General features: G+C 36.6%; 1 protein-coding gene across 3 annotated transcripts; it reads right to left on the bottom strand.

Annotated features, from left to right (window-relative positions):
* Positions 1-89: 89 nt before the first annotated feature.
* LOC131523695 (uncharacterized) lies at positions 90-24,311 on the bottom strand. Of its 3 annotated transcripts, none has more exons than XM_058750279.1 (8): positions 23,745-24,311; positions 15,483-15,565; positions 13,356-14,361; positions 8,968-9,137; positions 8,201-8,369; positions 7,414-7,477; positions 7,015-7,114; positions 90-1,703 (listed from the first exon to the last, which is right to left on the bottom strand). In XM_058750279.1, the coding sequence occupies exons 2-8, from the start codon at positions 15,546-15,548 to the stop codon at positions 1,665-1,667; spliced, it is 1,614 nt and encodes a 537-aa protein (XP_058606262.1). In that variant the 5' UTR covers positions 15,549-15,565; positions 23,745-24,311; the 3' UTR covers positions 90-1,664. The 3 variants fall into 3 exon arrangements, with proteins under 3 accessions (XP_058606262.1, XP_058606261.1, XP_058606265.1); XM_058750278.1 differs by lacking the exon at positions 23,745-24,311 and adding an exon at positions 15,842-15,893; XM_058750282.1 differs by lacking the exon at positions 23,745-24,311 and adding an exon at positions 15,760-15,808.
* Between the last annotated feature and the right edge of the window lie 292 nt (positions 24,312-24,603).

Here is a 24,603-nt window from a genome sequence, read left to right as displayed (position 1 = left end):
ATATAAAGTGGATCCATTGTTATTATATACAGCTACAATAAGATGTCTATTAAGAAAACAGGCAAATAATTAAATAGGGTCACACACAAATGCAAACACACACACACACACACACACACACACACACACACAAATAAATATATTTCACAGTCTTTTAACATATATTACAGATAAATTTATTTATGGTATTATTTTATTGTTTCTGGTCAATGATTTATGTGTAGCCTTTAAAATAAATATATATTTAAAATAATATGTTTAAAATAAATATATTTACTTACTTCACTGTCAGATTTCACTGTTAGTGTTATTCTCATTCACTCAATGCTGGATTCTGCTTGATATGACATAAATGAGTTCAGTGCAATTTGAACAGTACTGTGGTTATAATCTAGGATAAAAGTTGTGCATTTTAAGTTAAATAGCATATTACGTTCAAAACATTATACTGTATGATTAATGTCAAGTAAATTTTTGCCTACATAATACTGCTGCAGAAATTCAGAAACTTTATGTGGCTCTGCATATTTTGTGAGTTTATTTGCAAGGAAATTATTCATTTTCTTAATGGGGTCATTTCCACTTTCCTTTCAGGTATGCAAGGCACTCTATAATAACTCTCTCAAGGTTTCCAGCAGGTAGCATACTGACCTCAGAGACTCAAGGACTTGTCAACATTTTTGCATTTTCAATTCAGCATGTTTGCTTGCTCTTCCTTTCAAAGCACCACAACCAGCTCAGAATTCAGATTGCTGAATAAAGACGAGTTTTCACTCCTTAAGTTCCTTGTCTCTGCTTTATCATCATGTAACCCAATCTGTCATCTAACACCTGATCACTGACTTTCCAGACTAATCTCCCGTTACGCTGTTCTCTCCTGAATTCTATTACCCCAAATTTCACGTTCCGCACCAGAAACCCTGACACTTCCAGAGCAAAGGAGACAGTGGAATATATGCCCCTTTCTTTTTATCATACATCCCACGGCATTATAACATTACCGAGCTGCGTCACTTACTGAAATTGGCTATTACAGAAAGAGGACATAATGTCCAAATTTTAATGTGGGGCAAATTGCAAAATGAATCTGAATAAAAGCAGGTACAAAGATGCCAATATTGCATTTTCTTTCCAAATAATACTTGAGACTATTATTGATGACCTTTAGAACCAAAATGACTATTATTTTAGAACAGGCTGTACATAATAAACCTTTGTAATATATAATTAGGTATAAGGTATACAGTGATTGTGTATAAATACATTAGGGCATCTGCCTAATTATCATAAATTTGTGTAAAATAAGTACATTTTAATTAGCTCTATATGTCTTCTGTAGGGTTTATTTGACATAACAACTGAAAACAGACTCCAACCAGGTCTAGAGTCTTATAGAGTCTTAAGTGGTCTTATAAATAATTATCAAACATGTTCTCCTTAAAAATACCTATCACACTGCACAGACACAACAGGGCATGGATGTGCATCCATATGTCATGTGGATTCACCCCAGGTCCAGTAAAAGGTGTTTTATTTTTGGAACAACGCATCAGAAAGCCAAGCTCTGCTCTCAGGAGGAAGCTGCAAAGGTCTTGCTCGTCTTCAGTTCTTTGCCTCAGGCAAGGAGAACGCGGGGATATGAATCTTGTGAACAGGCACTTCCCTCAGTCACCGTGTCTTTGAAGAACCTGATCCAAAAGTTTCTGTGGAAAAAAAGGAGAGGAAACTTTTAACTAAACTACAACCAGGCAAGCAGCTTGTTTGTCAAAGCATCTGCACGCTCAGGTCAAGTGGTGAAGAAATGAGGGGGAAGTGACTGTGTGTAATCTACAGATTTCCCAGAATTCTCCCTGTCTGTCCCCCTGGGTGGCCATTTCCCCCTGGAGCAATGATAACCTGCTATCTGTGCTCCAACCACATCATGCTATCATGGCTTTTCCCTCCTCGGAGGTATTCATTTTATTTTCTGTCTGCTTCCCTTGTCCTTGGCTATCTTTGATGCTGCGCTCCGTCAGCTGTTACAGAATAACCTGCACATTCCAGTTTAGATTAGAAAAAGTTGAATATATTTTGTTCGAGAAACAAACTTTTGTCATGAACTGCTGATTTTTACCAACTCTTATTGGAATAGTTCAACCAAAATAAAAATAGTTTATATTTACGTAATAATTTGATTTAACCTTTTTGAAAAGTCAGTATGACTGTGACCTCAGTGGAACACAAAGTAAGATGTTTAGAAGAATGTTCATGCTGTTCTTTTCCACAGAGTAAAAGTGAAACAGTTTAAACAACCGACTAACATCTGGTGAAAACATGAAGCAAATCAAATATTTATGCATTAGGTCACTCACAAATAGTCACATCACTGGTTTAATAGTTCACTTTTGCTTTATTGTGATTAAGAAAATAATGTTTGAAACTATCAAGCATGTTAAAACTACTCTACTCCTTAAAGTTTTAGTGGTAACAAGAGGTAAACTCTAAAACAAAGATGATGAGACTAATTGAGCAAGAAACTCAGTAATCACAGTACATTAAATGCGCAGTTACTGTATAATTGAACTACAGCGGGTATTTGTGTAGTCAAGCTACAGTCTTTGTCCAAGGCTGCATAGCTCTTTTCTGTTTGTATATCATTTTAAAATGCAATTTATTCCTGTGATAGCAAAGCTGAATTTTTAGCAGCCATTACTCCAGTTTTTAGTGTCACACGATCTTTCAGAAATCAACCTAATGATTTCTTTTTATCATCAATGATGAAAACAGTTATGTTGCTTAATATTTCTGCTGAAAACCATGCTATATTTTTTCTTCACGATTATTTGATGAATAGAGGGTTCAAAAGAACAGCATTTTTTGTAACAGTGTACTGTAAATGCCTTTACTTAATTGAAAGAATGAAATGAATGAAAGTATTAAACAATTAAATATTTGAAGAAGGATTAAATATACATCAAATACATATATGAATATACATTGTAGCTGGATTACATTTACACATGCTGGAAGAAGCAAAAAAACTGCAAAAACCAGACTGGTATGATTTCAGTCAGACTAGCACGTAAATTACATTTTTAAAAAGACGAATTAATACCTTTTCCAAATTGAAATGAATCTTTTAATGTGCAAGTAAATTTGCTTATTGTGATAATTATTGTCATTATCAATCACTGGAATTTTCAATGTCTTTAATTGTCGTAAGTACATCACAGGACAAAGTTATGCACACTATGAGCTACAAAACATTTATGTGAACTCTTTTGGCATCTCTCTCTCTCTCTCTCGCTCATTGTATCTCTCCCCTCACCTGCCTCTCTCTATCTTTCTTCAGTTTGACTTATCAAGAATTCATCGCTGTCACAGAGGAGGTGCAAGCCTGAGAGACAGAAGGGCTTCATGGGAGACAGTGAGCCAGACACTTCATGACAAAGTATCAGGCTCACAGGACCTGACACCCATTAAAACAACACACCCCGACAAGAGATTTCTCCTTTACAAAAGGACTCGTTTTAGGCATCCAGGGATCAGCCTGTCAGCAAAGACATCCAAAATATCAGTGAAAGCTGTCCTGTTGTGGAATTCAACACTCTAAACATCAAAAACAGGGAAATTATTGTTGACACAAGCCTCCTTTGTGTCACAAGCGTCCCCTAAGTATCAGGGCCGTGTCTGTCACCGAAAAGAACAAAAGGAATGCATGAATAAATCAGCCTTGAGTGGAATTAATCTGGATATCAAAAAGTAGTTTGATAGGCAGGATTGATTTGAAGAATTATACTGACCTCTGCTGGAAGACAGGGTAAGTACAATTACTATGAATCTCTGAAAAAAGAAACTTGTCTATCTTTATTTCTTCCCCCTCATGTTGTTCCAAATGTGTACAACTTTATTTTATTTTTTTCCTGAGGAACACAAAAGGAGGCTTTTTCTGCAGAATATATAGTAAATCCGTTCTAAAGAATGGTGACTAGAGCTTTCAAGCTTCAGAAAGGATGCAAGAGTCCCATAAAAAGATCCTAAAAGTGATCCATATGACTTGTGTACAATATTTAAGCCTTCTGAAGTCATATGGGAAGTATTTTGGGTGATAAACGTAAGTCATATTTACTGGTAATATTTTCTTCTTCTGAGCTGTTACATCAAGAACTGCTGTGCCTGCATCATTGAGCCTGTGAACTGAATTCTAAAACTAGTTAAGTCCAGTTAGTTAATCATTAAGACTAGTCTTGTTAAAGGGATCAATCAAATCATTGAAAAGATTTGACTCAAAAGAACTATTCATTTACAAATCTGACACTATTATTGACATATTCTGTCAAGAAGAGCTAAGGCAAAGATTATTAATGAATAACAGCTTTAATTTGTCATACAACATCAGAAGACTTGAAATACAAAGAACAAGTAATACAAATTACTTTTATAGTGTTTTCCTTAAAAAATGAATGAATGAATGAAAAGCTTCAGTCCCAATTAATTGTAATTTCATGGGGAAAAACAACCAGCACAGTCTACAACCACCTTTTGTGTTCCACTGAAGAAAGTATAAGCCTACATGGAACTACATAAAGGTATACAAATAATGACAGTTTTCATTTTTAGGTAAACTATCTCTTTAAGTGGGTTTTCACAATGGCCGGACAAGATAAATGTAACGGTCATGTTGTTACATTATAATTTCCAAGCTGTTGTGAAACACTGCTGGCTCTCTGCACGAATGCCCCTCATGAGCCTCTATATATCGCTTGACACCTCAGTACGGAGGTAAAAGTTCAGCAAGGTGAGATCAGACAGTCTGGCACCACACAGCACCTGCTGTTTCTAACCGGAGGGAAGGTTTTCACAGAGCAGCACAAGTTTCATCTCCGCTGGTACACTTGGGCTGACAGTTGTGACAGAACGCATTAGGAGACAAAAGCCTCAGGTGTGTTTGTCCTTGTGGGGGTCATTAAAGGTCAGTCTGGAGGATCACTTTAGAGTGTTCACTGTTAAAGCGTCAGCACAAAGCAACAGAGCCGTTCGGTCATGACGTCAATTTGTAAGCCAGTCTGGAAGGCTAATTCGCAGTGCTTGGTCCTTCATTAATTTCCAATGGGATTTTAGAAAAATTGTTTTCAAGGTTACTGCTATTTGAAGATACTTTCATGTTTTGCTCCAAAATTACATGCAATCATACCTCATAAAGGAATTTTGAAATCTTGCTTTTTAAAAAGGCAAGTCACTAGCAAATTGCTACATAAGCACTATATACTGTAACTCACATCCGCGGTTCTAAACCACGGGTCAAGTGCCCACTAGGGGCCTCAGCAAACCTCCAAGGAGGCCCACAGGAGGACTGAAGTAGTTAAATTAATAAATGATTTATATATTAAAATAATATAACTCTAAATTAAAATGCAAAAACCACATGCACATTGAAAATAAAAATGTAGAGTGATAATTTATTTTCCCTTTAAACAACAGAGGGCCTTTGAGTCAAAAAAACAAAAACAAACTGAGAATCACTGTGCTAGAAAATAGATGGAAAGTTGAGCTTTTAAAGCACACAAAAGTCTCAACAAAGTTCAGATCTTATTTTATTTTTAGCCAGTCCTCTCTCTCTCTCTCTCTCTCTCTCTCTCCCACTTCGCTTCTTGTGTACTCTCCAACTTTTCAGTCTTCATACAAGCCAAAAAACTAACTTTTTTAAAATTAAACTTACTCATAATTCAAGGAACATTATTTTCTTGAATACGGTCATTAGACATCCCAGAGGGAACCCACTGCTGGAAAAAGCTAATTATCTTTCAGATTTCAGGACTAAAAACTGAACATCTCTCATGTTGAGTCTTGGTTAAAACTCTGAAACTAATTTAATTTCAGCTATTAAACCAAGCACGCTTTAATTGAATTCTCATTTTAATTACATTCTACTAAGGTAACTACATAGCTGGGTCCAGAAAAAAAGACACTATCATATTTTACTCTTCTGCTCTATATTCAGCTAAGAAGCACGTCTGTGCAAAGTTTCATTTTGCTTTGCACTGGCTGCTTTTCAAGGTTCATTTGAGTTTTTTCACAGTCTTACTCTCAATGGCTTTCACAGTCATTCTCCAACCAACAGCTGTGCTCTTTAGCGAGTTTAATCAAGCTTACAGTACAAAAGGGTTTACAGCTGTAACCTCTGCTCCCATGCTCCCTCTAACATGAACTGGCCAAATTTGGATTATATCAAACTGCCTTACAATTTCAAATATCACAGTTATTGGATGAAAACACAATATGTGACCTCGTACGTTCTCTGCACACATCTGTATATCTCTAATTCACATTTATGAAACAAAATGCAAAACATTATAGTGCCTCAGGACTATAACCTGTCAGCTACATGGCAGTAATGGATTTGTTTTAGTCAAATGAAATAGGTGTTTCAATGTAACAAATAAATATGGTGCCACAGGGACACATAATCAGATTTTAGGATATTTTATAATTAATTAATTAAATCTGTAACACTTTACAATAAGGTTTTATTTGTAAACATTTGTTAAGGCATTAGCAAACAACACGAAATACATGTTCAATAATATTATATTCATTACTCTTTGATAATGTTAGTTAATGAAAATATAATTATTTGTTGCTTTTTCATGTTCACAGTGCATTAATGTAAACATTTTGACCTTTTTAACCTTTGGAAGGTAGTAAAAAATAATGATAGATTAATAAATTCTGTAAAAGTATTGTTTATTGTTAGGTCATGATGTAGTTTCCGAACTAATGTTAACAAATGAAACAACTGTAGTGTTAGCAAAATATCTTGTTTCTCTTTTGCTCTAGCTTGTGTACTAATCTAGCATATATTAAACTAGGCATTGTATATTATGAATATTTTTAGCTCTTATGGCAGATTAACAGAAGCTGAACAAATACATGTAAATAAAAGTAAAAGCTGTGGATAATTTTTTAATGGTGGAACTGATACAATCTATAAGCCTTAAAATTCAAAGCGGTTTTGTGTGAGATTTAAAGCTTAACCTTTTTGAACACCTCTGCCCTCAGTCTGTTGGTTTCCAATACCAGCCTCTTCCTCTCCTCCTCCTTCTTTTTGGTCACCTCAGGGAGTTTGTTGTAAATCCTGCAAGCACAGACTGAGGATGATGAATGTATAATGAAATGAAAAAAGTGACTTGGAGGTGGGAGATGGAATTGATTCATCTACTTTTTATCCAAACAGACAAACAGAAACACACAAGGAAATATCTTGATATATGTCAATATATACTTTTATCCACTATATTTCTTCTGATCTGGTGGCTTTTATTCAAACAGAGAGATAAGCAAACACTGTCCTTATCAGAAAGGGGTCATATTGCGTTCTTGCACTGATAAGCACCGGTGCATGTGTGATATGAGGGTGTTTATGCGAAAACTGACCGCCTGGATCTCCATTGCATCTCCTTGCCTGAGATGGCTCTGTCTCTGGGTTTGAAAAGGTTATCTACAAAACACATTTACAGCAGGAGAATAAAGGATGACAGTGAAATGGAAAGGTCGTTACAAAGCTTAATATTTAATTTTTTACATTTTATTCTTTAGTTTCAGTTTTTAACGGCTGTCCTGGTTAGTCTGTGACCTTATTGGCCTACTTAGCCTTACAAATCAACAAACTAAGTGCTTACTGAACAAATATTGCACATACAATAACATACAATAAGAACATTTTTACAGAATCATAATGGCACCAATAGGGGGCATCAGTTAGCTGCAGGAGCAACAGGATGTATCCTGCACTTTTTAAGATTCATTGTTCATTCTCAACAGGGCCGCAGTGAAACATGCAGAGGTCTTTGAGATCTCTATTGGATCTGTTTGCTTTTAATAAGTCTGTCCCACCTCAAGTTTGTTCTGATATTACAGAAGTTCTAATGCAGCAAATGTTTCACTGCAGCACTGAATTATGTCTGTGAAGGCATCAATAATGTGTCTCGCTGCAGTGCGCTTGCCCTAAAAATCATAAGATGTATCATAAGACTCATATACTCACTGTTTGCAGGCATCTGCCGCACTGATGTACGGTTACCAATTCATTGTTCATTGCTACTATTGGTACCTGATTTAATGGTTATAGCATTAATACTGAGACTGCATTGCTGTAGCACTAGATTTGCATCACAGCTCCTTCAACTGTGCATAGGATGCTAATGAAAACGGAGTATCTTACCACTAAAGGGGTGTGGTTTGGTGCAGTTCCGCCTACGGTTAGCCGTCTCCACGCCCATGATAAATTCAGCTGTTTGTAAGCTCCGCCTCTCCCTGGCCCGCAGTTCCAATCGTCGCACCCGATTCTGAGAGCGAGAGATGAAATCTGGACGAAAGCGCTCAAGAGCCTCCTACACACATTTGGATATGAACACAAGGTTTATGCCACAATGAAATGCTGGGGTGTATATTTATGATTTGCCACATTTGGGTGTTCAGGAAGGAAGTAAACTTGAGTAAACTTGATACACTGAGGCTTTGTTCACACAAAAATCCAGGCTTGTACAATATATTTAACACAGTTAAATCACATTTTTTGCAAATCTCAAAATGGATATCAAATGTATTGCACTGTACATTTTAATGCTGTGATGCCTAAATTCAGTTGTAGCATTAAAAACAACTTATTTTATTTTTAGTATTTTATGTTAAAAAACAGATACAAAAATAGTATAGAATTTTAATATCCGCCATAACATGAAGCTAATTATAAGCTTAACAAGATCAACTTAATTAAATGACTAATTCAAACCAAACGTGGGTGTATGTTTGTAATGGTTTGTAAATACTGTATCTTTGCAGTTCAGTTTACAAAAAAAAGAAAAAGATTTTAGAAAAAAAAGAAAGATTTTAGTCAGATATGCCCCAATAAATCTGTTGTTTTCTGCCTGTCTGAACAAACCCTAAGGAAAACCTGATGGTAGCCAGATTCCTTCAGTAAAACCATACCCTCAAGCTAAGCGACTGGTATCCTGTGTCCTGTTGGTCAGTCATGGACCCACAGGTGCAATTAGTCAGATGAGGAGAGACTGGGAACTCAATAAGTCTCCTGACTTTCTCAGCCGTGTGGAAAACTGTTCTGACCTCATGAGGGGCCCTTACGCGCACCTGAGGGACTCCTGTACAGATAAATAATGATGTTAGCTCAGTGCCTTACCACACAACCTGACAAACACTTTCTATATCACACTTTATAAGTACTGATACATTGCAATACACACAAGTACAGGTACATAAAAGTATTGTTAGACATGCAGGTGAACAGTCCACTATAGGGTTTGTGAACTTTTTAGTATTTAAAAGCAATGCATATTAAATGGGAATGTGTCAGGACGTGATTTTTTTTTCCCTTCAGGATTTGATTAAATCCACCTAGCAATTACTTAGCAATAGAGGTGGGCAATATACCGATGGACACCGGTCAACCGGCAGAGATTTTGGACTATCGTTTCTGTCGCGGTTAAACGCTCATATTACAATACCCATAAAATGAACTATTGCTGGAACTACCTGCGATGGAAGGAATCATTGAAAATGATGGACTGGCCCCCTCATAGTCCGGACCTCAACCCCATCGAGCAAATTTGGGCGAGTTGGAAAATAAACTGCACAGATCTATTGAACATTCAAAGGAAAGTCTTTGGCTTGAGGAAATATCTCAGGAAATATATTGACACTATGCCAGAGATGCTGCTATAATTGCTGCAAAAGGTGAACATACCAAATATTAAAGTTAAAAGAGAATAAAAACAGTACGACTCACTTTTGTTGTGCTCAGAACAACCATCTGAATGTTTCATGAACATTATGAAATGAAATCATGTTTTGCAGGCAAAAAAGTGTCAATATATTCAGATCAGTCAGGTGTTCTAATAATTTTGGCCACCACTGTATGTGTCAAAATCTCAGAAAAAAATCTGTCACTGCTCTTGTCTAAATCACTTTTGTAACTTTAATGGGGTCATCGGATGCAAAATTCACTTTACAAGTTGCTTGAACATAAATGTGTGTTGGAAGTGTGTCTACACATCCAACCTATAATAATAAAAAATCCACCCAGTGTTTTTTTTTTTTTAAATCCCTATTTTAAAATCCTCTTTCTCAAATCAGGCTGTTCTGAGCTTCCTGTCAGAATGGTGTAGTTCTGTACAGGCCGCTCCCACGATAGTTGATTGACAAGGCCGTCTTATCTTAGACCCGCCCTGAGTGAGCTGAGAGCTGTCCGCCATTGTGTCGACTCCGGTGCAAGGGAAGACAAGAATGTCTCAGATTAAGCGATTGAGGTGTTTTGTTGTTGGATGTAATAATGAATATAGCAGTCGTCATTTACTGCCGACATTTGAGCCGCTGAAGACGCAGAGGATTAAGGTTACTGTTGTTTTGAAGGGAATGCGCCGATCCCGATCTGCCTTAATGCGTCTACGTTAGTACCTAATTAAGTACTTAGGAGTAGCCGTTGCACTTACATGAAACAAAATGTACTTACCATGTAACTAAGTTATGGAACAGCCTGTACTTACTGTTTGTAATTATGTAGATGTAATAGGCAGCTACTGTTACACATATGTAACAGACAGAGTTACACCGCTACTTATGTAACCAAAAGATTGTTACATATGTGTTGCAAACTTAAACAATGTAATTATAAATGTAAGTACACAGACATAAGATACTTAAAATAAAGTGTATCAAGATTGTACTTAAGTGTACTTCATGTGTATCTATACTGTACACCTTATCCAGCTGCACCTTAGTCTGATTTAACCCACCAGTACACAGCTTAAATACATGCAATACCTTTCTAGTTACATTACAATTACAGAATATTACACAGGCATAGGCTACTTAAAATAAAGTGTATCAAGATTGTACTTAAGTGTACTTCATGTGCATCTATACTGTACACCTTATCCAGCTGCACCTTAGTCTGATTTAACCCACCAGTACACAGCTTAAATACATGCAATACCTTTCTAGTTACATTACAATTACAGAATATTACACAGGCATAGGCTACTTAAAATAAAGTGTATCAAGATTGTACTTAAGTGTACAAGTAGCTGTAGCACATATGTGTAACAGTGGCTGCCTATTACATCTACATAATTACAAACTGTACGTAAAGGCTGTTCCATAACTTAGTTACATGGTAAGTACATTTGGTTTCATGTAAGTACAACGGCTACTACTAAGTACTTATCAGGTAATTACTCTGTATTATGACACCTTAAAATAAAGTGTTACCGAAGTGAGTATAACGGTTTTTTATGAATCTTTATGAATCTCGTCACCCCACGGAAGAGAGGGGTGGGGTCAGCAGAGCTCATTAGCATTTAAAGCAACATGGACTAGAAAACAGAGCTGATTCTGACACGGTAAAAAAGGTGTTTTTTACACTACCACTGAGAAGTGTTAAGCAAAGTATGTTATAGACTTTTAATTAAGACCCTAAAGAATCATATCAACTTGTGGAAAATGTGCATACAATGATCCCTTTAATAAGAAGAAATATATATTTAATTTATACAGTGAAGAATATGCAGTTTTTTTGTGATATTGACACTGACATAAATTATGAAATTTCTATAGTTTTAAAAATGTTGATATCATAAAGACCTTATTTAAAGCAAAAAATAACTATATTGTGACATATATCGTTACCGTGAAATAAAATGACTCATATTGTGATATAAGATTTTAGTCACATCACCCACCCCTACTTAGCAATATGCTAAAAACACTCCTTTGCAACCACACAATGCAAAAAATAAATAAATAAAATAAAATAATAATAATAAATTAAAATCTGTTGCACGTAAAGTAAAGGTGATGTCACATTTACCACAATTCTGCATATTTTTCAACAGGTTGGTGACACAGATTGTCGCACTGACCAACATAAAGCTGATTTCTGTGTAAGCTGTTCTTCATATTTCTACTCTACTGACAATAGCCAGTGGACCTTTTTTGCCCACGAAATTCTGTTTCTACTAACATGCAGACTGTATTTACTAGATAACATTTTCATTATTAGATAATGAAACTTTTTATTGACAATAATTTACTGATCAATTATATCTCAAAAACACCAGGAATACTGATGAAAAATAGGTTTGTGATAACATACAAGTCCTTTTGCAAGCTCTTGTCACAAGATCCTCTAAGGCAGAGTAAGATGTTGCATTTTCATGGCATTTCACGCTGAGCACATTCAAGCTCTTGATTATCGCAGGGGAGTCCACCATTTTATTCAAAATTGGCTCTGAAATAAAAGCTAAAAACCTATTCACTAAAGCATGTTAGGATCATTGAGAAAGAGACAGGCTGATTTAAAAGACAGATGCAGAGGGTTGCAAAAGGACAGTGAAGGATTGACACATAAATAAACTAAGACTTGTGGATAAGTGCCCTTGTGCGCCCTCTTTGCAGTGGTACCTGGTGTTAGTTCATCAGAGCCCAGTCATGCAGCCGTGCCATCACACGCCTCATGGACCACATGCAAAAGATCAGTGTGCTGCAGGGAGGATGTTATCCTTCGACTCATCACAAGGAAATGTGTTTAGCCATACAGAGCCAGAATAGGGGCCAGAGAAACCAATAGACTTTAGATGCAAGGTAATGTGGAGTCAATGATGCATCATCTCACATAAGAAGATTGAAACTCACCCTATTATCTTTTCAATAGCTCCCCCTCACTTGCTTTCTCTTCCTTTATAAAAAAAATCTGTGTCCTGACTGTGCATCTACTAAGGTAAATAACTGTAAAATACCAGCATCAAATGCTGATAACGCTACAATCCGCTACATGGCTTTACTCGAAAAGCATCTCATTATTCCAAGATCAAGACTCTCTCTGTTAAAATCCGAAATCCTGCCTCGAAGCAAACTTACAGATTTAACAGATTTCACTCCACCTCTGGATACTCAGCCATGCACTCTGTTTCAAATGATGCCAGATTAAACCTATTCTGCCATTTGCACCAGCGGGCCATTTTATCTGACATCTGATTGACCCACTTGAGCTGGCACACTCTATTCACTTTCTAGGTGCATTCTTTTGTTTTCACAAAGCCATTTATAGTTTTTCTGACAATGCATTCCCATTCCCAAAGGAGCTTGAGGGTAGGCCGTCTCATTAACAATGCATGAGCCACCAATCAGAAGGTGTGCAACCAGAGTAAGAGATGTTGAAATGAAACCGCGCTGGCTAAGACATCACACGGTGTGTCGGAAAAGAATGTCACAGCAAAGCTACAGAATAAATGAGAGCAAGAGAAAGAGAGAGAGAATGGATACATTTGCATGGCTGCTGAGGAGCAGGGAGGTGATATAGGTACCTGATGGCTCGCTGAATGCCTGTCTGGCTCTTAGATTGCTCTGCGGAGGCCCTAAGACATCATTAGCCTTTCCATTCAGTCTGAAGGCAGCAGAAGATGAGTGGCACCTTGTTCTGAATGGCAATGATGTTAAAGTGGAACATTGCATGTCGGAGCCGGAGCCAGTATTACTTTTAAAGCCACTGCCATTGATGGTTGAACCATTCTTCATGTGCTGGGACAGCCTTTCTGTTCCATCAACGACAACGTTTGCCATGTCCCAGTCACTGTAGGACCTTTTAGTTTGAATCATGGTTTCGGGTTTCTCAGGGGTCTGAGTAAAAGATTGTTTTCCAAGGGAAAGGGACAGAGTGGATCTATACAAAGTCTGTCCAAGAGGGATTGAGAGGGATTTGTCCCAGTACAGAGTAGATCGGGACAGGTTTGATGGAAGGAGCTCCAAATGGGCACAAGAGCGGAAGATAGGACGTTTTAAAGAGTCCGTTTGATCTTCTTCCTCAGTGTAGCTGTGCTCGTGGACTGGTGGAGCTTGGGGACTGCTGGGGGTCTCGCTGGCACAATGGCGTTCTTTGTTCTCGGTCACCGTCACCACAACTGTTTTGTGTCTAGGAGGCACCGGAGTGCCAGCAATGGCTTGTAGGATTTTATTTTCACTGCGGGCCATGAAAGAGGGTGGTCTGTCAGGCATTTTCAGAGGACGAAATGTTGAGTTTGAATAAGCTGCACAATCCCTTTTAGGAGACAAACTCCGGGCTGTGATGGTGATCGAGGAGAAGCTTGACCGCAAAGTGCTGTAGCAATGGAGAGCTTCAGGGACGCTACGTGTCCGGCCCAGGAATAAAAATGGGCTAGATGTGTGTTCTGATCTCCATGGTTCATCGAATGATGTAAAGCCAGATAAAAACGGGGGTGTTCGCCTTCCTCTCACTGGGTCCTCCAATCTAGTCCTCAGACTCCTCCATGGTGTCATGGCATTTTGGTGCCAGCAATACTCATTATCCACTGCCTAAGAAATATATGACCTTTAGTATGAAGCTTCAACTTTTACAAAAAAATAACAGGAACCTTCTGGGTTAAATACATATTAGATTTAGCAGGCTTGTGTTCTCATGACAATTCAAAGAACATACTGAGTGAATTTAAGATATATTCATTCATACCAATATATGAACTGGTTTGACCAATTCATTGACAAGAAACTATTCAAGAATATAATTTGCTCATATATTGGTTTGAATTTTCAAGCAACCTTCAAACATAACTAATATCTAGCTATATTCAGCATAGTAGACGACTATGAAAAAATAAGGTGCTATGAATGCATCTATGATATTTGTGGTCTTTTATTACCCCCTCTATAAATACGAATTTCTCCCAGAGGCAAAAAGACAGACACAACATGTTAGACAGTCTTGCTGCTTTATGATGAAATTTTGGGGCAGTAAAAATATCAGTAGCAACTAATATTGCACCGATTTCTGTATTGTATATTTACAATGACTGATACACATGCTGTAATGATGATTAAACCTTTGCATGTTTACTTTGGCAAATTACTGATAAACAAGTATTCTGTCAGAAAAGCCTCAGGTGAAGGCATCGGAAAAGCAGTCTGAAAACAAACTGTGAAGAAAATGGTTAACAAACAAACACACATAAAAACAGAAATCCTAAGAAAATAAACTATGTTTGAGACATTACTATTAATTTACACAGCTAGCATCTTAATTTTATTTGCTGCTGACTTACAGGAAAGGTCAAACAGTGTGACTGAAACTGTTGCTGTTTTCAATTACAATAGCCAACCTCCAAATTTATTGCCAAAACTGAGGAGTGATCACACACCACAAGACTATTGTTTACCACGGATAGGCTAACTGAATGTTGACTTCCAGACTGAAATAATGAGTAATTATCAACAACAACAGTGAACATTAATTTGTCAGCCAGTTTTCACTCAATGTTTTCACAAGTCAAGCTTGACCTGTGTGACTTTTGAAAACTTCAAATTAGGTCTAAAAAACGCTAAAGCCCAAAAGTGCCCTATACCTTATCTATATTTATAATGCATATGTAATTTATACATAATGGATTTTATCTGTAATTCGCTGCTTGAGTCTCTCTTACCTCATTAATGTTGGGAGTCGACTGATAAGAGCACCTCCAGCCTCTGAGCCGCAAGTTTGAGCGCATGTCTCTTACATTTCAAGCTGTGGAAAACAATAATACGTCATTCATAGTTATATAATAAAGTATATATGAAGGCAGTTCACAAGTTCGCCTAAAGTGCGCTACACAGGTGCCATACTATACAAGCGCGAACGCGTTCACAGCAATTACGTCACACCACTAAACTACACGAGCACGCGCCGTTTGTCAGCCCAACCTACTCCCTTCTGCTCACCTTTACTTAAATTATTCATGAGCTGGCACTATTATCCAGTTACTACGCCACTCTGAGAGAGGTTTCAAGTATTTTAGCTTACCTGTTACTGGTATGCTCACAGCTTATTATCGTAGTTACTTCATGAGTAGTTGTCTTTCCAAATAATTACCGAGTTCTGAAAAAGCTTTTTCATATTCACACTGTGGCATGCTGTTTATTCATGATGTGAATAAGCCCTGTTAACCCTCCAGTTGCCATATCAGCTTACATGATTAAAATATTTAATAGCAAAACAATGGATATTCTTGTTTGAGTCTCTAATGGTTGACAGCATACACATTCGTCTCCACCAATAACTGCTGCTGAAAACAGCAGACATTAAAAATGAATTCAAAGTGTGGCTGTCACTTCCAGGCAGTGTTTGGCAAGTTACTCCAAGTAAAAACCCATAATTTACCTAATGGACAACAGACCTACAAGTTTCAGTGGAGGAAAATGTAACAGCAAATCTGAATCCAATTTAATAAATACTACAGCAATAGAAGAAAAATTACATCCCATGTGGATGTGATTATGTTCCCTTAAAGACCAGATAATTCTGTATTATACTAGAAGGTTGGAAACCCTAAACATGTGTTTATTGTGCACTGTAAAAAATAAAAAGTTGAGTTAACTTAAAAAAATGAAGCAACCAGCTGCAAAGCTTTTTTGAGTTTACTGAACTTCAGGCCTACACTGTTAAAAAAAAAAGAAAGTTGAGCCAACTTAAATTTTTAAGGCAACAAACTTAAAATGCCTTAAAATGTCAAGTTATGTGGACTTAAATTGTGAAGTTGTCTTAACTGACAATAAAGTTGACAGGACTTACAAAAACAAGTGCAATAAACATCATTTACGTTTTGTGAACTTAAATTGTGAAGTTGTCTTAACTAAGAATAAAGCTGAATAGACTAAAGTGCAATGAACAATATCACTTTAAAAATTTAAAATGACAAGTTCACTGTAAAACCCGACTAGTCACGTTAACTCAAATCGTTTGAGTAAACCAATTCCCTTTGGCTTAAACCATGTAAGTTTTAAAACTTGCAGTTAAGTAATTAAGTGATTAATTAAGTGCTGATTGAGCATTAGTGATGAACACTAATGCTGTTAACAAACACAATCACTGACAGAAAGAGAAACACAAGAACAACTAACTTTAGTCACAGCCTTAGATGAAATCAACTGAAATAAAATACATTAAATCTCTCAAGATCTGATTAAACAACCCCACAAACAGCATCACCAGCTCCACTTATTAATAACCAGACTGACTTTATTTCTGTCACACATCTACAGAAGATCTTATTGAGAATTAACTAAGGTTTAGATGTTGATTTGTTTCATTTGAAGTAACCATGTTAGAGATCAGTGTCTGCTTTAGTTGGGCTCTTGACCCTTGACTTCTATGTTAGCTGTTTTTTTCCCCCCCTGGCTGTTGTAACCATGTGTTCTTCCAACATATTTGTTACAAATCAAAAGCCTAGAGAAAATAATCAGTAGTTGGTTGTTATTTGTTTATAATGACGATCATTTGTTAGTGAACTGATCTCATCTTAGCGTTAACATGGACGTATTGTGTGTCTAATCTCTGACTCAATGGATATTGTATTGATTATAGTAAAAGTGATTCTAAGAGCCACTGGTTCTGCGACAGTCAGTTGATATGAAGGACTTGCCAAGCAGTTTGTCCACAATAAAAAAGTTTTAATCTATGGCAGCAATCAGACTCACACAGACATCAAGAATCAGCTTGTGAACCTCAACAATGGTGACTATTAAATTTTTTTTTTAATCATGCTGCAATGCATGCTGGGATCCATGGATGAGTTTTGTACTATACTAGTACCCAGCATGCATTGCAGCATGATTTAAAATGTAAAAAAAAATGTAATAGTCACCATTGTTGAGGTTCACAAGCTGATTCTTGATGTCTGTGTGAGTCTAATTGCTCCCATAGATTAAAACTTTTTTGTTGTGGACAAACTGCTTGGAAAGTCCTTCATATCAACTGACTGTCGCAGAACCAGTGGCTCTTAGAATCACTTTTACTATAATCAATACAATATCCATTGAGTCAGAGATTAGACACACAATACGTCCATGTTAACGCTAAGATGAGATCAGTTTACTAACAAATTATCGTCATTATAAACAAATAACAACCAACTACTGATTATTTTCTCTAGGCTTTTGATTTGTAACAAATATGTTGGAAGAACACATGGTTACAACAGCCAGGGGGGGAAAAAAACAGCTAACATAGAAGTCAAGGGTCAAGAGCCCAACTAAAGCAGACACTGATCTCTAACATGGTTACTTCAAATGAAACAATAAATCAACATCTAAACCTTAGTTAATTCTCAATAAGATCTTCTGTAGATGTCTGACAGAAATAAAGTCAGTCTGGTTATTAATAAGTGGAGCTGGTGATGCTGTTTGTGGGGTTGTTTAATCAGATCTTGAGAGATTTAATGTATTTTATTTCAGTTGATTTCATCTAAGCATGTGTCTAAAGTCAGTTGTTGTGTTTCTCTTTCTGTCAGTGATTGTGTTTGTTAACAGCATTAGTGTTCATCACTAATGCTCAATCAGCACTTAATTAATCACTTAATTACTTAACTGCAAGTTTTAAAACTTACATGGTTTAAGCCAAAGCGAATTGGTTTACCCAAACGGTTTGAGTTAACGTGACTAGTCGGGTTTTACAGTGAACTTGTCATTTTAAATTTTTAAAGTGATATTGTTCATTGCATTTTAGTCTATTCAGCTTTATTCTTAGTTAAGACAACTTCACAATTTAAGTTCACAAAACTTGACATTTTAAGGCAGCACGAACACTTACTTTTTTAAGTTGAAACAACACCACATTTTTTTACAGTGTTGAGCGAACTTACAAAAACATTTTTTACCAGCTTCAGCAGATTTTTGAGTTTGCTCAACTTGTTTTTTGTGGGAGATTCTCACATTTCTGTTGTATGAACTTAATACAACAAGTTGAGAAAACTCAAAAATCTGCTGAAGTTTGTTGCCTTAAAATTTTAAGTTGGCTCAACTTCTTTTTTTTTTTTTTTACAGCACTGTAAGCCTATAGGCCTGAAGTTCAGTAAACTCAAAAAAGCTTTGCAGCTGGTTGCTTTATTTTTTTAAGTTAACTCAACTTTTATTTTTTACAGTGTGGACATTAAGGTCACCCACTTTAAACAAATACGTATGCAAACCAACAAAATTTCCCCATCTATCTTCTGAAGCAAAACTCATTATCTTACTCTCTTGTGCTTTAGCTCAACAACCGAAACACCCAGTGGATGAAAAAGGAAGAGAACCGTAAAACATTTCCTGTGAAAAAGAAAATTATGCATTCATTGCCTTTGTTTTCTGTTGGTTCTGCTTTATCTGTGTTGAACCAGCGAGGGGAATTGTACTAACAGCTGATCTGTCTCTGAAGAGTAGCTGGGCAATATTAGATGTGCCTCTCCACGTTGACTGATTGCTATCATCAGAGGGGGCTGAACAGTCATGGCTCTTGCCCTGACCTGAGGATTCATATGGAAAATAGTGAAAGGCTCAAGAGGGTGCATCTGTGAGGGAAATCACTTGCTACATGAGACTGCCAAGTCATTGCAGACCATCTGCGATGAGTTGGTGTGTTGCAGATTTAGAAATTGAATAACTGTTTTCATACTTCTGTGTTGAATTTGGGATTTTATTCAGCAGTAGTGTTTTTTTCCATGTTATTTTAGCAGTTTTTCTACTCGTTGCCATTTATCTTTGTCCCTAACATTATTATATGTACAGAATTATATTATATGTATTACTATATATGTACAGAAGTGGCTCTCAGCTGAGGGTATGTTACCTTAAAGTGGGTCGCAAACCTGTTCTGAGTCAGGACAGCAGGGAAAACAATGCTAAATCACCCTATAGGCCTAATCTTATATAGTCCATATAATCCTATATTATGATAACAAAATATGAAAGGTAGGCGAAAGCACTTATAGCTTTTGTTGTTCACGTCACAGGTGTCAAATCCAACATTTTCTTTTTGTTGTTTGGTAAAAACTGGCCAAATTAGGCATATGCTGAAGCTGAACACAGACAGGTTGACATCCTTAATAATTATGGATAAAACTGCATAAGTTACATGAAAATACTAGACAGGTGACAAATAGCGTCTCAAGGATGACCATGGATTGTGCTGAACACAATATGGCAACTAATTTATAACTTACAACTAAGATATAGGAACCAAACACTCAAAATATAGAGACAGTGTAAAGTTTTTTAAATCTTAAGAATATTATTAAGATTTCCTCCCATTCAACCTGTTATTACCTATATGTAACAGTTTTTATAACAAAATTTGGTTACACTTTATTTCAAGGTATTCTTGTTACAGTGTAATTATACATTTAAATACAGAGTAATATTAATTAACTACATGTACTTACTATCTGGTTAGGGTTTGGTATAAGGTTACTTGCATGTAATTATGCATAATTCATTGTTATTATGATAGTAAGTTCATGTAACATGTGTAACAAGGACACCTAAAAAATAAAGTGTTACCCAAAATCTGGTATGATATATTGGGTCACTACCAGTGTAAAGTACCTGCCTCCTAAAGTAAAACCAGTTGAGATCTTATAGTAACTCCTTTCAAAACAATTGATGGACAAAGAATCAGATTTACATAATATAAACCGTGTTTCATTTCTCTCATCTGAATTATTTTGGACCAGCAAAGCTGCTTTGGGCCTTACATTGAATTGAAGCATAAACCAACATGGTGTTGGTAATGTGATAACAAGCATGTCTCTGGCTTCTCCCCAGTGCTGTTGAGTCGAGAACAGTATGTGGTCTGTGCAGTGCTGTTGTTGTTCCAGAGCTCATTGTGATGGGTGAATACACTGATTCACATGCAGAGGGAATGGGATGATGCCATGGGGGCATTGCAGCTGGGTAGGGAAACATCTCTAAGCACCATCGCACACAAATAAACACATCAGCAGCCAGCTATAACAGCAGGGGAGGTACAAAGAGGGTGCTCTGGTGGTGAGACTCCCTGATAGGCTGTCGCTTTGTATCAAAGCATATCTCTGCTTTGACTCCAAGGTGTTTGATTACGATGATAATTCAGCCACTTGATTAATGCCTGCTATAATATGTAAGGACAGTCTGCTGAAAGCTAGTCTCAACTTGTAAATCTGCTATAGACTTTGATGGGACAACAGGTCCTTAAATATAGGTATGCAGGCAAAAAAAATTTCATTTTGCAAAAGCATATGCTGTGTCTCATTCCAATCCCTATCCCTAATATGTGAATCAGTGTATTGTGAACACAAGTCTGGCCACTGTAAAGGAACTTGATCCAAAATCTATGATTTTTAGAAAAAAAGTAAGCATGGAGGTGAACCCTAACCTCACCTCTAAAAATAACTTAACGTGGGGGATAAGCAGATTGTATGAAAATTATACAAATTCAGCCACCAGTTTAGCTAAATGTATTGCCAAGAGACTGTGTTGGAAGCACAGCTCACACAAAAGTCACTTTCAAACCAAGCAGCTTATGGTCAATGCGACAAATCTGCATGACCAGCTTGAACCTCTTGCAAAATCTGCATGGGGAAATATTTTGTCCTTACACATCACGTGGACTACTATTTAAATGACTGCACATTTAGAGTAATTTGTTTGGAAATCAGATTAATTGCACTGTTTGTTACTGAGTTCGGGAATCAGGCTACACTGAAAAAAGAATTGCATAGAAACAATTTCCTCTCAGAAATGCAATACTTAATTTTATAGGCAATTGCAAAGAATCGGTAGCACACTGAATCAAACATGAAATTTTGAAGTAGAAAGAAGTGAAAAAGTATTTTCTCATAAAACGTGCTCCAAAATGTAACTTTTTTTACAGTGTACGCTGCAGATTCAGTAGTGTTGTTGCAGCACCATCGAATCACTTGCTCATAGTGATTTATTGGGATGTTTCGTTCTCATCGCTGTAAGAATGTACACATGAGAACCGCTAATGGAATCATACGTTACAGGTTCTGAAAAAGATTGAGGAAAGGGATTGAGACTCATCCAGTAATATATTAATCCGTGACTTAGAAGAAATGAGGGGAAATGTGCTGAGGCTGGAAATATACTTCCAGATATGCTCAGCTCTGTTTATTTCAATAAGCTATAACTAGTCAGAATAGTGCTGTCAAATGCTGATTCTAAGTCGCTTGATCAGTTAATCTGCTGGAAGGGCAGATCGACACATTTTGAAGTCTCCATTCTGAGGCTCAAAACAGTATTTGACTTCCACTGATCCTTCAGTTCAAGCCAGATATTTCTTGTCCTTTTCTTTCTGATTCCTAAACATGTCCATCTGAAAGACGGAGAGCTTTTAAACCAGAGCTTAATGCTTTGATTCAATACAAAGAAAATCTCTTCTTTCATCAAGATTTGTAAATGCTTAATCCTCAGATCATGTTCTGTGTTCAATTTCTACATTCTTATTGTTTTTATCTTTTAATTAGTTTTTGAGTTCCTGTAGTTTAACTGCTAGAGCAATGCCAAGATCACTACTGTTCTCTACTGTTCAAGATTTTACCACTAAATCATCGACCAATTAATTAACAGGCCCTTATGTCACCATAGATCATCATCCTCATCTCCACATTCCACCATATGCTTATGGGATCAGTGTAATTAATACATTTACAAGGACTAATGGCCTCATCTCATATTTGTGTAGACTGACACAGACAGTGACAGTGGTAATAGTCATGGGGTGAATTTTCCCTGAGGCTGTTCAACAGGTGTACCGCAAAACAGAGCATATTCATGGGAGGAACATTCCACCAGCCAGAAAAAAAATGCTTTATGCCCACAGTCTCATAATCCCTTGACAGAAGGGGGCGTGATGTTTATGTAATGCTTCTAGGAAAGTTGTGAATAATGGATTTGGAGCCTCTTTATATGTATGTCTAAAGTCAGCTCAAACAGTGGTTCGTTCATTTTTTTATATATATCTATAACAGTTCTTAGAAACACTGTGTTTTAAGTAGGGAGAAAATAAAAATGTTTATATAATGTTTTAATAGGGAAATAATAATCTTGTTTTGTTGATACTGTAGTAAACAGGGGCTGTAAAATGGACGCTTTTTATTATAAGGAACAAAAAATTCATGCAATTTATATTTGTTTCATTATTTCAGTAAATAAACCTAAACTGTATTTATATATTATGTATTATAATATGACAGTATGTGTCAGAAACATTACTAATACCAATGGTTCTCATTGGATTTTAGCACCGCAACAAAAAGCCAAAGCTGCTAATCATACAAAAGTATAATCAAGATGTTCTTAAACCCCAACAATTAAATTAATCTTAATCACCATGAACTGCATAAACCTTTTGCACTAGACACACACAAAAAAAACTGCTATTGAATGTTTTGCGAGCTTAAATATAATAATTAAATGAATAATAACAGGCTTTCCATATTATATACAGCACATACTGTATTTATTTTATTATGCTGACATTTAGCATTGTTCTTAGAACAATATAGTGTAACTCATTTTTAGTGAGAACCACTCACTATAACAGCATAATATGTAAAAATCAGTATAATTCATAAATAAATAAATATATATATATATATATATATATATATATATACTGTAAATATACAGCTGTATACCCAAACTGATCTCATGAGAAAACATAACTATTTTTTGAGGTGACAATTTCAATTTCGTATAAATTTGTATGACATGATTCATATGAAAACATGGTTTTTAGAACAAAAATAAAGCATAAAGCTTCACCCCTAAACCTAATCATCAGTGGGGCATAAGCAGATTGTATGAAATCATACGAATGGCTTTGTAGGAATTTATATCAATTAGCCACCAATTTGCCAAAGTGTAAAAGAGTGTTTAAGATTGTGTTGTTATACCTGATTCAGAGTTGTTACAGATCCACAGCTCTCTTTCTAGGCAGCCACCCATTTCCAACTAAATCCACCCGTGTTAGAGGTGCTACTCACTCCTTTTTTGTCAAATTGTCTCTCGTTTTCCTTAGCTCCTTTCGGTGTGTGGGTCTCCCAGTCTTCCTGTGTGGCTACCTCTCAGCCTACTCTACACATCCCAGGGGAACTGGCTGATTTGCTGTAGCCCAGCCTGAAAGGTTTCCTCACTACTTAGAGAGGTGCTGGATCGTTGCTCATCAGAGGACTTGGTCTCACTGTAACTCTCACAAGGGCTGATGGACCCTCTGTAGAGCAGCTCTGTGCTGAGCCTATTCCGTTTATGTCCAGTCTCATTTGTACATGAAGGATCCTTTCCAGCAAGAAAGCTCTGAAATGGAAAATTAGGTAAACCCTCTTGGGATCCCCTGTCCTTCACAGGCTTGTTTTCTCTCCCATTTTTATATAGCGGTTGAATTTGGGAGTCCCAGGAGATCTCATTCTGAACAGTCGCCGTCCTGTGAGTCTTTCTTATGGGTGAGGTCAGTGCTGCTCTGCCTGTTGCTGCTTCATGGTACGATTCATTCCCAGGTAAAGGATCAGATGTAAAAAGTGTCCTGTTTCATGCACTCTGCTCCATTGCACAATCAACCTTTAACTTATTTATTAGACTAGGGTATCATTTATTTGTTGCTTTACAGTGAGAAGTACTGACTGTGTACAGTTGCCTGCATTTGGATTTTAGTGACCTGGTTTAGATCAAAAATGAGAAGGAAACAAACACACATTTGCATAATGTCTAGAACATGCTAAATGTTTCATCCTATTTCCGTCTTTCATTACGAACCAA

The sequence above is a fragment of the Onychostoma macrolepis genome, chromosome 17, assembly GCF_012432095.1.
Source record: "Onychostoma macrolepis isolate SWU-2019 chromosome 17, ASM1243209v1, whole genome shotgun sequence".
Taxonomy (NCBI): Eukaryota; Metazoa; Chordata; class Actinopteri; order Cypriniformes; family Cyprinidae; genus Onychostoma; species Onychostoma macrolepis.
Note: the sequence above shows the minus strand (reverse complement) of the source record. Positions and strands in the feature narration are given on the sequence as shown.